We start from the raw sequence: 16,410 nt of genomic DNA, 5'->3' as shown, positions 1-16,410 counted from the left end.
CTCCAAGTCCAGGTATCTTCATAGGGTTGGGCTTATGAGTAATGCAATAATTCAGTTCTGGGGAAGTGTGGCATTTTCTTGTGAATCCATCCTACACCTGTCTTTATGGCAGGTTGCTAAACATATTTATGTAAAGATTAACTCATGTCACAAAAGTGTTGCTATGAAGTTCTGAGGTAGTTTTTAGGGATTGGTTGAACTGATTAAATAAATGCAATTGTGTAGTTTTTGTTTTTGCGAATCCGCGAAGGGCTACTGTGTGCGCTTTTTCGCGTCTGGAACACATCTCGGGAGCGCACGCCGTTTGCGCCCGCGCTGCTCTCGCGTGAAAAGCCGCCGGAGGCCGCTGTCGAGCAACCGTCTGTCTGACTGACTGAATGACCAAACGATTGACTGTGCGACCCAGCCCCCCTCCTCCTCCTCCTTCCCTAAACCCAAGCGACGATTTACAAAAGCCATCCAGAAAACAACAGCAAAAGCCCTCGTCTGATTTTGACCGGGTTTTCGGATCTCACTGCGTTCTCGCCCCGCCGCAAACTCATTTGCTTTTATTTTATGGATTCTGTTTTTCATCTTACCTGATTTCTGGAACCGCTCTTCCCCAGACTCGAACACGGTCGTTGCTGCAGGCGGCTCCTCCTCCTCCGTGCCTCCGCTCCGCTAAAGTAACACTACGAGCTAAGTGAACAAACTGGTTGTGGCAGGACAGCCCCCCACACGGAGGTGAGCCATCATGGCCTCCAGAAACGTCCGCAGGGCTACATTTCCAGAATGAGCCGGGTTGTTCGTTTACCTCACAAATTTAGAATGGAACCAGATATGTGGTAAAGCATTTGTCAATTAACACTAGATTTAAACTGATCCAATACAACTGGCGTATTTCACACCAGAAAAACTAATTAAGTAAGTTTGAATCAAACATATAGATATATGCTTCAAATGCCTAAAACATAAAGAAACACTGTTTCACTGCATATGGGAATGTGGGATGGTTAAAACCTTCTGGCAAAAAGTAATAACATTAATTTCCTCGATAATTTCAAACAAATTCCAGTTACCCCTATCTAGAGGCCAGTCCAAATAGTTCTCAAATACCTTTCAATTAATCAGATTGTTAAATAAACTTTAGTATTTGTGCACTCCATTTTAAAATGAAATAGTCATCCATAGCATAACGGACATAATTATTAAAGGTGCAGTAGGTGATCTGCCAGAATGCTAGCATTAGCATAATAGCTTAGAAATTTTACAACCCTCCTCTGCCGTCCAAAGCCACTCCTCCTTAAGTCATGAACGTGCACTGATTAGATATAACACTAGGCCATGTCATTCACCAGTTAGAAAACTCTATGGAGACCTATGGCAGCCTTTATCAAGCGTAGTTTTTGACAGGCCAGCAGTTGCAGGATTATATTTCCCCAAAACTGTGTCATAGACTGTCACTGTTCAAAAATGAACAAATGTGTGAATATAAATCAAACTTCACCTCAGAAGAGCTGGTTAGGTGGAAGAGCACATTTAGTGCTGTTTTGTTATTAAACTAAATTAAAATCAGATCAGAATAAAGCCGTGCAAAAAACAGAAATATCCTGTCATCTTTTTACATTACACTTATGTTTACATTACCAGAACAACAAGTTACTTTTAATTTTCAACTGTGCTCGCTGCATCTCCTTTTTCACTTGAACAACTAAACGAATGCTCAGGTCTATAAGCCACTATATTATAAGGGTGTCACGATCCTCCAAATCCTCGATTCGATTACATTTTCGATTCTGAAGGCACGATTCGATTCGATTTTCGATTATGAATAATTAATTAATTAATGACCAATTAATTATTTGTAGCCTACCGTTGAAACTACCTGACCTGCATGGTCTTTGTTTTACCCATAAACAAATCATACAGTAAATGAATAAAGGCAAGATACACACATAATTACCACCTGTCAATCACTTTTTCTGCGGGACTCGTGAATAGGCAGTGATCTGTGTCGTTATAATGGCGTCGGTAAAAAAAGACGCACAACCAACAGGAACCAGCCAACAGTATCTGAGGTGTTCGCTAAAATGACTAAGTACAAGTGAGTGAAAGATTGAAGCAGTCCTCTGACTGCCTGGACCTGCTGTCTCGAGCGCATGGCTGTGTGTGCGTCTGTGTCTGTGTGGTCACGTGATGTGCATTTTCAGAGGTAGAGAGGAAGGAGGGCTGCTCAGAAATGCTACACGCCACTGTGATTGTCAAACCGTTGTCGTTCTAAAATGCCATTTAAAAACAAAGACAGTGTAAACAGGGCCTGAGTGTGTACTTTTCACGAGCGGATTTGCAACGGGGGCGGGCGGAGGATCGCGATGCCGGTGTTGTCTATCGGACGAACCGTACGTAATACGTACATAGCAGAGCTTGTAAAACTGTGTTTTTTTTGTCGACAACACGAACGTTGTCAACATAACTCACTGAAAATCCAAAATGCTTCCACACCGGCGACTTCATTGAAAGAGGAGAGGGTTTAAGCTCTGTCGACGGGTCTCCTGCTTCTGCAGTTTAACAAGCACTTCAACAAGCCTGCTTTTTCCCGCTTGGCAAGCCAAGCTGACGTGACATGGGGGCGTGGCAGCATCGACGATTCTATTTTTTGATTCGATAATCGAAATTGAGCATAAATCAAGGATAATTGAGCATAAATCGAAATCGTGACACCCTTACTATATTATCGATGCTGTAAAAGGTGCTCCATTAACTTGAAAATAGCCAATCTTCTGCCGGATGTTTTGAGTGGCTGAACAACACTACTGTGCAAATAAACCCATTCATAAAAAAGAACACAATCTACATCATGTCTAGACTAGTTTTAAAAAAGACCTGTCTAAAAGAAATACTTCAGCCTTGTTGAACTGCATAGCATAATTTCCCTCCAGCGTGCAAAAGTAATTCTGATATTGATTCAGGGTTTAGAAAAGTTTTAATTCCGCATTTCTGGCAGAAGCCCTTTCAGATACAATCTTTCTTTTCATGGATACAAGGCCACGCTGGTCTTTTAGAAAGAAGTTCAGGTTGATGCACAGTTTGCCTGACGTGTCTCTGTCAGCTGTAGATCCGTGCTTCATTTGAGTGACGTATCTGTCTGCTTAAAGAGGCAGCGCAGAAATTCAAATTTAAATTTGTTGACAGACAGTTTGAGATACACATCGTAATTGAGTTATTTGTCGGTCCGACAATATTTAATTGAATAAACATTTATTAGTCTTATGCCTTACCCAAAATATAAAAATACATAATAATACATTTAGATCATTTACTTTAATCAGTACTATTGGAATATGAAGAGACTTTCAACCAGCACAACAACACGCTTCTGAAGACGATCACCTACTGCACCTTTAAAGCTTTGATGCATTAAAGTGTTGGTAATTGTCAATACAGACAATTGTTTCATTGCACATGAACACATCTTATTATTGTTTGTATTTCAAGAGTTCACACTTTAGTATTGCATGATAATAATAATAGCAAGTTTGGCATGCTGTCTCAGGACAGAACCCTGAGCTTTGAGATAATTAAGCCCAGGGCTCCCACCTGTAAAGCCTGGTTTATACTTCTGTGTCAAGTGATCGGTGTGACCGCGTTATCCAATCAGGAGCTTTCTCTTGTTGGGGCGTGCTTATGACGTAGTGGCTGTTGTTAGTGTCTCAAAGGAAAATCCTCCAGCCGACAGTTCATCAAACTGGGCTTGGCTCAGTCGGAAGCACTGCTGAAAGCCTCCACCATCCAGGTTAAGTTTCTGAAGGAGTTTATGAACTCATAGAGCGGGGTGCACCTCTAAAAGGATCTAGTGGACTCAGACACGACTCCAAATGAATCAATGCTGTTTTTCAGCCTTCTTAAAACACAAAAACACTGTTATTTTCTTAATAAAATCCATGTTAGCCATTTAGCAATGAAGCTACAGTTACCGGGTAGATAGAAGCCCTGCCCAGGACGCAAATCCGCCTCTGTTCTGAAGTAATTTTTATGCACGAATGAAGCAAATTTGACGTGCAAATGAAGCAGATTTTGACGCGTGAATAAAGCAAGAGAACTCAAAACACTCACGCATCTATTTACGAGCGAATAGCATGATTTATCCGCGCGTTCCGCGTCTGGTGTGAACACAGCATTACAGTCTTTGATATGTTTCCAATTACAGAAAAACTACACACAGCAGACATTTAGTCCTTATTTGTGTTCAAAAACAACACGCAACATATAATGTAGCCCACAGTCAGTGCAAACCTCTCATCTGTGTCTGTAATCTTCACCACCACATGTATCCTCCTGTTAGAGAGTAATTTCATCATTCCGAGTTGATAATAGTCCAAAAGGTAATGGCAGTTTGTTCATGTTTTAGGTTGCTGAAAAAATGATTCGCTTCTTCAATTTTTCGGCACCTTTTTTGTTTATTTTTTGCGCTTCACTCTCGCGTTGGTCTGTTTCTGAAAAGATCGGATGTCAGAAGCACTTCAATAATCACATGCAATTATCATCAACTCTAGACGTTCGTTATTTCAAGTATACTGTAGATGTCACCGACTCGGTCCCAGTCATTCCCCTCGCTGGCCAGCAGAGGCCGCCATCTCCGGACTTCTAGCATTACATCATCCACATACGCTGATTGTGCATACACCTGTTCTGAATCAAGCTAACGACCCACGTACCCTTTATAAGCCAGCTCCAAACACTCAGTCAGTGCGAAGTCTTGTTTAGCCCCGGCCAGCATTACTGAGCGTTATTCCCTGCCTGACTCTTTGTGTATTACTCCAGCCTGTTTCTGACTCTGCTTCGCCTTCTGCCTGCCCACGACCCACGCCTGATTTACGGACTCTGATACTCTCTGCCTGCCCACGACCCATGCTTGATACACAGACTCTGATACTCGCTACCAGCCCACGACCCACGCCTGATACACGGACTCTGATACTCGCAGCCTGTCCTCGACCAATGCCTGGTAAACCCCCTTGTGTCTGTTCATCGCCAGTCTTGATACTTCATAGACTATTGTGGATGTGTGTTTGCACTTTAGTGCATATTGTGTGTTTGAGTGAAAGCTTGACTAATAAATACTGCATAATGGATCCCTCCGTGTCAGTCTCCTCGTTACAGTAGATCACAAGCTCCCTGGAGAAAATTAAACAGCTCGCACTTTTAGACAGCCTCGTAAAACAAAAACATGACACGGCAGATTTTGCTCTTCTTGACTTTGTGGCTGTACATCAAGACGACTAGGTTTGTCTGAGTTCGGGTCAACCATGGCTTGTTATTATATGCATATTACGATGTAATGTCTCGGCTGTGTAATAAAAAATTAAGCGTCCTTTCTTTTTAAACTTCTGCTTGTTTATGCGAGAGTGAGACTTCTCTGTAAACCAATAGCCTTTAGCTGCGTGTCTGGCTCCGCCTTTTGGTTCCCTTTTGTCATGCTAGGTACCCTTTGCAAAGGGTGCGTGAAAAGTGGTACAGTACGGTTCGCTTTTAGGTACCTTTTGACAGTGGAAAAAGGCCAATATTGTAGTTATTATTATTATTATAACCTTTATTTTACCAGGAAAGTCACATTGAGATTAAAAATCTCTTTTACAAGAGTTTCCTGGCCAAGATTAGGTAGTACACAAGTCGCATGAGTCTAAATTGATTTTTGTTTGTTGTCTGTTAAAGTTAACATGAATCACACTGACAAACTATTTAAAACATCTTCAAACCTGTCTTTCAACTTCTAAATCTTTTATCGTCTTTTTAAAAAAAAGGCATGATAGATTCACTTTTGTGCTTTCCATAAAGAACGGCAACTGCAGCATTTTGCACCGACTGCAGATGAGAAACACATGACTGAGATGCACCGATACACAATGAGTTGCAATAATCCAATCAGGAAAATACAGAAGCATGCATGGCCGTTTTCAATCTCTTTTGAATCACTTTTCTGCTCATCAAATTTAAGATCTATCTATCTCATTTGATTTAAACAGAATGAATTAATTTTACTTTTATTTAGGCTCAAGAAATGACTCGTGAGCCAAAGTTTTAGTTCATGTAAACAATCGAAAATGCTTTAAAACTTGTCTGCTATCATGTTTCAAAGGGAAATAAATGAACCTATCATCAGCATACAGATGACAAGAGATGTCATACTTATTAAAAGTAGATCCTAAAAGAAACATCAATAGAAAACAGTATCAGACCAAGAACTAAGCCTTGCAGAACACCAGATTTAAAAGATTTTTTTAGGAAGAGTTTCGAAGAGTTTTTGATTCTTTCAATGTGACATGAGGCTGAATATACTTATTATTTCTGTAGTATAAAACGTTGCACACAACACATAGTAAAAAAAAAAAATCCTTGTATTGGAGATCTTGGTCTTATTGAAACAAATATCCTTAATATGACGTTTATGTTACTTTATTTTACCATTTCATTGATTTACCACTGTTCATTTTGATTTTGTTTTTCTATTTATGCTCGTGGTAAATGCCTTTACTTAGAGACCAGATTGATGCTTAAGAAACAAACGCAACTGAGTACAAAACTACTGGAGAAACTGATTACAACAGTGGGTAAAATAACAACAAGCCCATTTTCCTCCAGCGTGCAAAAGTAATTCTGATATTGATTCAGGGTTTAGAAAAGTTTTAATTCCGCATTTCTGGCAGAAGCCCTTTCAGATACAATCTTTCTTTTCATGGATACAAGGCCACGCTGGTCTTTTAGAAAGAAGTTCAGGTTGATGCACAGTTTGCCTGACGTGTCTCTGTCAGCTGTAGATCCGTGCTTCACGCGAGTGACGTATCTGTCTGCTTAAAGAGGCAGCGCAGAAATACAAATTTAAATTTGTTGACAGACAGTTTGAGATACACATCGTAATTGAGTTATTTGTCAGTCCGACAATATTTAATTGAATAAACATTTATTAGTCTTATGCCTTACCCAAAATATAAAAATACATAATAATACATTTAGATCATTTACTTTAATCAGTACTATTGGAATATGAAGAGACTTTCAACCAGCACAACAACACATGTTTCTGAAGACGATCACCTACTGCACCTTTAAAGCTTTGATGCATTAAAGTGTTGGTAATTGTCAATACAGACAATTGTTTCATTGCACATGAACACATCTTATTATTGTTTGTATTTCAAGAGTTCACAAAAGAAAAAACTCCTTGTATTGAAGATCTTGGTCTTATTGAAACAAATATCCTTAATATGACGTTTATGTTACTTTATTTTACCATTTCATTGATTTACCACTGTTCACTTTGATTTTGTTTTTCTATTTATGCTCGTGTTAAATGCCTTTACTTAGAGACCAGATTGATGCTTAAGAAATAAACGCAACTGAGTACAAAACTACTGGAGAAACTGATTACAACTGTGGGTAAAATAACAACAAGCCCATTTCCATTGAACATACAAGTCAGAGTTCAGCATTTCTTCAGTTCAGTTTGACACTTGCCTGTAAAACAAACAGTTATCCAGAAATAATTAAAGCAGTATAATAAAACAGTTAAAGGCCACGTGGCTGAAGTACCAAATCACTTTTCCAGTGAACATCAGATCTGACTGCCCATTACCTCGGAGTAATCAGATAAAAATCCCTGGCGCCGTGTTGCTTTCATTCCAATCAGCAGTAAATGATTTGAAAGAGTCATAGTCCACATATCTTTCACATTTGCAACACATTGATCATATTAGACTGCTGTGATTTAGAAATGGATGACATGGGTTTTACAATACAAAAACATTGTAAAACATAAATACAGCTTTTTCATACATGGAACATGTGATTTATATGTACATATATGTAACGGGGAGACTGACACGGAGGGATCCATTTGCAGTATTTATTAAGTCACACTTTACTCAACATACAACACGCACGACTGTGCGCACATACAACATACACAGCAATGAATATGGGCTGGCGATGGACAGACACAGAGTGATTACCAGGCATGGGTCAGAGGCAGGCAGCGTGATTCAGAGTCCGTGTAACAGGCTTGGGTCGAGGGCAGGCAGCGAGTATCAGAGTCCGTGTAACAGGCTTTAGGTCGTGGGCAGGCAGAAGGCAGAGCAGAGTCAGGAAACGGGCTGAAGTAGTAAACGGGAGATCAGATAGGATAGACCGCTCAGTAATGCTGGCCGGGGCTAAACAAGACTTCGCAAAGGTGTGTGTGTGAGCTGCTTATAAAGGGTACGTGGGTCATTAACAGAATGGAGATCAGGTGTGCTGGAATCAGAGTGAAAGGATGACGTAATGTTTAAAGTCCGGAGATGGTGGCCTCTGCTGGCCAGCGAGGGGAATGACTGGGACCGAGTCGGTGACAATATATTAGGGGTGTAACGGTTCACAAAAATCACGGTTCGGTTTGATACGATACAGTGGTGTGACGGTTCGGTACGTTTTTGATACAGCAAAAAAAAAGAAAAAAGCCAGAGGAGTTCTCTGATTTATTTTTTGAATGTATTAAAACTAACATCATAAAAGTACGATCTTGTTTTTGTTTTCTTTTACTTCAAACAGTGATAGAGCTACACTTGCGGGGTTTCTGCTTCGCAGCAAATAAAACAAATCCTTCTTTATACTCAAAACCAAACAGCTGCTTATGAAAATAAATACATATAATATTGTAGCAGTTAAACAAATAAAAAGAAAAGAACAATTTATTTTTATATGGGGCTCAGTTTTAACCTATTTTTCAGTATTTCTTTATTTGCAGAAAGATGAGTGTCCACCTTTTTCTCAGACAGCACAGATCTGCTGGATTTGACGGTCACCTGCCATTTCAGTGGATCTGAAAGCAGGAATTATCTGACTGAAATCATGAAGGAATAATGTAACGGGGCTCTATTACATTTAACATTTTCTTAATTTTCTTATCGTTTCAGTCGTTTGATATGCAGTCAAATATTTCGCCAAACAGTTCTCAGGGATGCAATGACACGCAGTCAGATATTTCGCCGATCAGATACGCCACTTTTGGCGCTCATAAACCATCACAAAGCCCTCGTGCTGCAGGAATTAGGAGGTTTGCTGAAGGCGCAGCTGTACGGCAGTTTGCGTTCACTGAACAGTAAGAATGATTAATAAATCCATATGAAATAGTCCCTTAAAAGTCACGTCTCGCTTTCAGTTTCGGGCTCAGGCGCATTTTGCACTCACACACAAGCATATTGGCCAAAGCCCAAGTGAAACGCGCTCAGGCCCACCTCTTCCAACCGAGCCAGGGTCGGCCAAGTGAACCGTGCCTGAGCCTGATTCAGCGCACTCACACTTCTCAAACGATCTGGGAAACAGGCCTGGGCACGGTTCGGATAACATAGTGTGAGTATGCCCTTACATTCACACACCACTCTATGGTCAGCTTAGTTAATCAATTCCCCTATAGCGCATGTGTTTGGACTGTGGGGGAAACCGGAGCACCCAGAGGAAACCCTTGCCAGCACGGGAAGAACATGCAAACTCCACACAGAAATGCCAACTGACCCAGCCGGGACTCGACCAGCACCTTTCTTGCTGTTAGGTGACAGTGCTAACCACTAAGACACCGTGTCGCCCATACTCAAAATAATAAACAGTACATTTTATGGAGAAGTAGAGATCAGAGTAATAATGTTGTCTCATGTAAATGTTACAATGACCAGCATGGCGGAGTTGTATTTATTAATAAATATTAATAAATTGAACCTGCAATAAAAGAAACCCTAACCATAGAAGAATGAAATATTATTAGTAGTATTAACATTGAAACATTAATTAAATTAAACTACATTCATGTTTCAAGAATCATAAGAATGTAAAGAGATTCTGCTTTTTCTCTTTTCAGCTTAGTCCCTTTATTAATCTGGGGTTAATCACAGCAGAATGAACCGCTAACTTATCGAGCATGTGTTTTACGCAGCGGATGCCCTTCCAGCTGCAACCCATCACTGGGAAACACCCATACACACTCATTCACACACATACACTACAGACAATTAAGCCTACCTGATACCCCTATAGCGCATGTGTTTGGACTGTGGGGGAAACCGAAGCACCCGGAGGAAACCCACGCCAACACGGGGAGAACATGCAAACTCCACACAGAACTGCCAACTGACCCAGCCGAGGCTTGATCCAGCAACGTTCTTGTTGTGAGGCGATTGTGCTACCCACTGTGCCACCGTGACGCTCTTATACAAGATTTATAATATGAAATAAACCTTTTAATATATAAAATGAGAAGGAGGTGCTTAAGGAAATGGCCAGATGTGTGAAACAGACTCTGCAGAGTCTGGAAATATATTCAGAATGAACAAACTGGACTCTTCATTTTTAATATGTGAACAGATTTAGTTCCTGTGATAAACTGAAACTGAGATTCAAAAGGAAACATGATTTAGCTGTATTAGATTGAGAAATACAGTCTCAACCTCAGTGATTCTCCCTCTAGTTCTTTTGGACCTGTTTTTCTCTTCTGTTGAACACAAAATAAGGCTTTTTTTGACTTTCAAAGTATTTTCTCCTCCTTCAAGAGAAGTCAATGGCTATCAGTTACATTCAACATTCTTCAAAGTATCTTCCTTTGTGATAAACAGAATAAAGAAACTCATACAGGTTTGGAGACACTTGATGAGAGTAAAGAGAGAGTAAATCTGCATTTCTGGACTGTCTCTTTAAAAGGACGCCTGTGGACTTATTAATCCTTTACATCATTAAGGAGTGATAAAAGAGAAAAGATTACCAGATTAAAAACATCTGTTTAAAAAAAAAAAAATATATATATATATATATATATATATATATATATATATATATATATATATATATATATATATATATATATATATATATATATATATGACTAGTCAGTGGCGCAAAAAGGGGGTATGCAGTATATGCGGCGCATAGGGGCGCCACACATGGGGAGCGCCATTGTGCCAAAACTATTTTTGAAATTATCCTTACTAAAAGTTTCAAATAAAAAAAATAAATAAATAAATATGTTTTGTTAAAAATGTTTTTTTTTTTGCATTTTGTATGAGTATAATATTGTATTTTAATAAATAAAAAATTATACCATGAGTTGCATACGTTGGCACACACATTTTAATTCAAAATCAACACAATAACATTTTTTGGAACTGAAATGTTTTTAATCCTTCTATCAAAATCCATTTTATACAATATACATGTTTTTATCAATTTATTATGTGTCATATTGATACATCAGGCCTTTTGGTAACTTTTTTTGTTCAAAACTATTTTATTTTAGTTACAAAACTTGAACCCGCATACCTCTCAGTATATGTGTAGTTGCGCCCCTGTGACTAGTATATGGTTTGTATACTAAACTTCTTGTAGTGTTCCTCTATAGTGCACAGATGTGTATAATATTTGATCATAGAATAAGCCAAATACAAGTCTTCCTGATTACACACACACACACACACACACATTTACTGCCTGTTTCAAACATAACATTTCACTGTTTCTACATTTTACATTTCAACACTTAAGTACAAGCTTCTTTCTGTTTCTGTTTTATTAAAAATAAGACTTTGCCGATAAAAAAAAAAATACAAATGTTTCCCAATCTGGCTCATCATTTATGACATTTTTAATAATGCAACATATTAATACACGTACAACAATCACAATTAAATTAGTTGGTCTGGCATTATAATTTTTTATTATTTATGTATTATCACTATGGTTGGATGTTGAGAAAAATCTAACTAAAAGTATTAGGACATGTTTGCAAAATATAAAATATGTTGCTCCAGATGCGTTTTAGAGAACAAATCCACTAGAGGGCGCCGTCTGCATTTTTTATAAATCTAAAATACTTTACTCAGGGTACGCTTTGGTTTCAGTTGCGGGTGGAAGGGAGAGAAAGTCCTGGCTGCAGCCTGCATCTTGATGACATGCTGGACCAGTTCCACTACATAGTAGACTATCATCTACACCTTCCCCTACCCTAAACCCAACAGTCACAGTAGTATAGGTGTTACCTTAGTGAGCATTACTATGTCCACTATCTATTGGACCTGATCCCGAACGTCATCATGATACAGACTGCAGTAAGGACATTTTGGAAAGGGCATCTGCCACATAGAGCATGCCAGAGTAATTGGGTTTTCATTCGGCTGTGGCGATTGCTGATAAATCAGGGACAAACCATAGGAAAATGAATGAAATATTCACAGTACCCAGTTCATGTCTCTTTATGATGAACGGAGAAATGACTGAGCACTGATACAGACATTACTAACAGAGGCTTTGACAACTCTTACATTAACACAGATCAGCGGCTTTACACTGAGAGTGATGATTAGCTTTAGACATTAAACCCAGTTATCCCAACAACACAACACTGACAGCAGTCAGGCGCCAGGATATTGCAGTGGACCAAGTGCACTTATTGATAAACACACACACCAGACCACCAGAAGAGACGAGTGAAGAAACATCACAGACATTAGTGAGGAGAGTTTGATATTGCTGACATCAGCAGTAAATGCACAGACACTGCAGGAGTTGAGTTGAGAGTTTAATGTTGAGGAATGAAGCAGTTTTGAACAGTTCCTCTATACCGTATGGCAGATCACTCAGTGTGTCTGTGCTTACACTAGTTACACACACTCATTCTGCAAATGCTCATTTCTTAGGAAGATTCAGAGGATCATCAAATTTTTTAGGAAACTGGACATCCGACACAGTCAGTTTCCCTCCATTGCAGGGAAGATCTTGAAATATCCACACATGAGCACACTCATCTCCAGCAATAAACACCTGACCAGAGAGAGAGAGAGAAATCACAATGTTTAAAATGAAATGAAGTTTCATAAACTAATTTCGAGAGGAGCACGTGATATGATTGACTGCAGCTGGCCACTCATCTACACTCATTAGCCCCTTTCACACATACAGACCTTTCCGGAAAACTGCCGGCAATTTTCCGGAAAGGTTGTATGTGTGAACAGGTCCTTTTTGAAAATACCGGTAAATTCGTTCTGGCTATTTTCCGGAAAGAGAAGTTGTAACATTACCGGCAATTTGCCGGAATGCTGCGCTGTGTGAATGCAGACGGAAGATTGCCGTAATAAGCGCGTGCACGTCTAGAACGTGCTGACGTGAGACGTCTGCTTTAGCCAATCAGAACACTCAGACGCATTTACGTCCACGCGGTTTATGAGGATAAAAGCCTTTGAATATTTTTCCAGACACATTTAGCTGCTAAAAGTTAGTCAGATCATGTTTATATGTTCTTTTCAATGCCAACGGTGTAAATAATCATCGATGAGATGCTTATGATAAGCCGTTGTTTGTTTACCTTCAAGCTTTGCGTGTGCCTGTGAAACAGCCTGTGAGCGCCTGCACACGCACATATTATGAACATCTCGACATGCGAAAGTGATCCTGCGAAAGTTGTTCACAATATTGATCATCCACAGAGTTTGTAATTTAGTCAAATGTTTACAAATACAAGCGCAGCCGTTTAAAGCTCATTTGTAGTGAATGATGTCAGAATTTACCGGTATTTTGGAATGGATGTGTGAATGCTCTTTTCCGGAAAATTTCCGTAACGTCCTCGCCTGTGTGAACAGGGCATTTTTGAATATACCGGTAAAGTCGTTCCGGAAATTTTCCGGATATTTACCGGTATCACTGTGTGAAAGGGGCTATTGGCTAGCCAATCGAATCGATCCAAACTCACTATAAGTAGCCTAGCTAAGATCTACTCCCTTATCTTCGTTTCCCGAAGAAACCCCCCATCCACCCCTTCTCCTCCTTTCCTCTTTTGCCGAGGGGAGCTCTCGAGAACACCTGACCTCGTACTCCCCTCACATGCTTTATGGACCTGGCGGGAGCCCTGGGCTCAACTATCTCCGAGCTCAGGGTTCTCTCCCGGGACAGCATGCCAAACCTGCTAACTTGCTAACAAGTTGTCAAACAGTATCTAAGTGTGAACTCTTGAAAAGCACTTTAGCATCAGCAGCTGGACAGTTCAGCAGTTCATTTGCAATCTTTTACAGTCTCACACATCAGAGACTTACAAGTGGTGCTCGCTGCAGAGCCATTTGAGGCGAGCTGAGCTCCAGCAAGGGGGAGCTTAAGCTCGAGCTCCACCTTTTTTGCACTTCTTCTACGAGTGATGTCACTGGGGGTAGGGTTAGGGGTGGGGTTGGTGTACGCATTAAAACAGCTTACAGGAGGAGGAGCGACAGCTCATGCTCCCCCTCGCTGGAGCTCAGCTCTGCTCGAATGGCTCTGCAGCGAGCACCCTCTCGAGACTTATCAGTCTTTCAATCAGGATCAGACCTGATTAGGACTCACAGTCGATTTGTTTAGGAAGCAAGAAATTCAACTGTGTTGTGCTCACAATCTATAAAAATACAGACAAAAATACTCGCCTTGACCAAGTAGTTTGTCCCTGCTACAAGCTGAGATCTGAATGTGTGAGGAATGAAATCATCACAATTGACAGGAATCTTCGCCTGTATGGTTTCCTTAACCTGAATGAACAGATAAATAAGATCATTAAAGAAATGCTTCACAGTAAATATGTTTATTAACATTAGTATTATCTGCATTAGTAAACATTATTGTTAATAGTTAGTTCATGCATTAAAAAGACCACTTAGAGATGTGTTGAAGGAATTTTGAATAAAGTGTAAATTCACATGCAAAAAGTTATTAAAAGTTATTAAAAGTACACATTTATACACTTTAACAAAAACAATGAAACGTAAATATAAGAAAATCTTTGATAAATCAATAAATGTTTACTGCCAATAACAAAAAAAGAGAAGTGATTAAGCATCTCGTACCTGCAGGCAGATTTTTAGCACCTCTAGGGTGACCGGCGCCTCGTTTGACCATGCTCCTGCCTTTGCCTCTGACATTGTTGATGATTGATCGATGATAAGAGGTGCAGTTTTCAGTCAATCTGACCAACAGGGTGATTTTACTATGCTTTTAAAGCTATCAAGATCACATGACTTGAAGAATTTTGGGCGTTGGGCTGAATTTTGCAACATAGGCTCTTTAGAAATACGTGCTTCAGCTAGATTATTATGAAACTGCAACACATGTTTGACTGTAGTTTCTAGGTGAAATGAGCACTAGGGGGCAGTGTGACAACACCAACTTTGGTTTCTTTTCAATCTAATGATATTAATACGCGATATCACATGAGTAGCAGTGCTTTGTAGCATGCTTTGGCACAAACTCCATACAGAAACACCAACTGACCCAGCCGAGGCTCGAACCAGCTACCTTCTTGCTGTGAGGTAATAGCACTGCCTACTGCGCCACTTCGCATTTTTATTATATTATATTATATTATATTATATTATATTATATTATATTATATTATATTATATTATATTATATTATATTATATTATATTATAATGCATAATTATTATATTATATTATATTATATTATATTATTTTTATTATATTATATTATATTATATTATTTTAATAATTTTTTTATATTATATTACATTATATTATATTATTATAATAAATTATATTAAATTATATTGTATTTTATTATATTTTATTTTACTATATTACATTTTATCGTACTATACTTTATTTTATTATATTATATTATTATAATAAATTATATTATATTATATTGTATTTTATAATATTATATTTTATTTTACTATATTATATTTTATCGTACTATACTTTATTTTATTATATTATATTATTATAATAAATTATATTAAATTATATTATATTATTATAATAAATTATATTATATTATATTGTATTTTATAATATTATATTTTATTTTACTATATTATATTTTATTGTACTATACTTTATTTTATTATATTATAATAAATTATATTAAATTATATTGTATTTTATTATATTTATTATATTATATTTTATCGTAATATACTTTGTTTTATTGTATTATATTATATTATTATAATGAATTATATTATATTGTATTTTATAATGTTATATTTTATTTTACTATATTATATTTTATCGTACTATACTTTATTTTATTATATTATATTATATTATATAATAAATTATATTAAATTATATTATATTGTTATAATAAACTATATTATATTATATTGTATTTTATAATATTATATTTTATTTTACTATATTATATTTTATCGTAATATTCTTTATTTTATTATATTATATTATATTATATTATATTATATTATATTATAATAAATTAAATTATATTATATTATTATAATAAATTACATTATATTATATTGTATTTTATAATGTTATATTTTATTGCATTATTATATTATGTTATGTTATGTTATGTTATGTTATGTTATGTTATATCATGTTATGTTATGTTATGTTATATCATGTTATGTTATGTTATGTTATG

The 16,410-nt window shown here is 37.7% G+C and overlaps 1 protein-coding gene across 1 annotated transcript; it reads right to left on the bottom strand.

The window, feature by feature from the left end:
• Window positions 1-12,557: 12,557 nt before the first annotated feature.
• Window positions 12,558-14,970, bottom strand: cst14b.2 (cystatin 14b, tandem duplicate 2). The gene is given in 3 exon segments (NM_001386819.1): window positions 12,558-12,810; window positions 14,433-14,534; window positions 14,850-14,970. Coding segments are annotated over 3 exon segments (312 nt in total). The 5' UTR covers window positions 14,925-14,970; the 3' UTR covers window positions 12,558-12,675.
• Between the last annotated feature and the right edge of the window lie 1,440 nt (window positions 14,971-16,410).

Source organism: Danio rerio, chromosome 5 (assembly GCF_052040795.2).
Source record: "Danio rerio strain M-AB ecotype USA chromosome 5, GRCz13ab, whole genome shotgun sequence".
Lineage (NCBI taxonomy): Eukaryota > Metazoa > Chordata > Actinopteri > Cypriniformes > Danionidae > Danio > Danio rerio.
The sequence above is the reverse complement of the archived record's forward strand: the minus strand, read 5'-3'. Positions and strand labels throughout refer to the sequence as shown.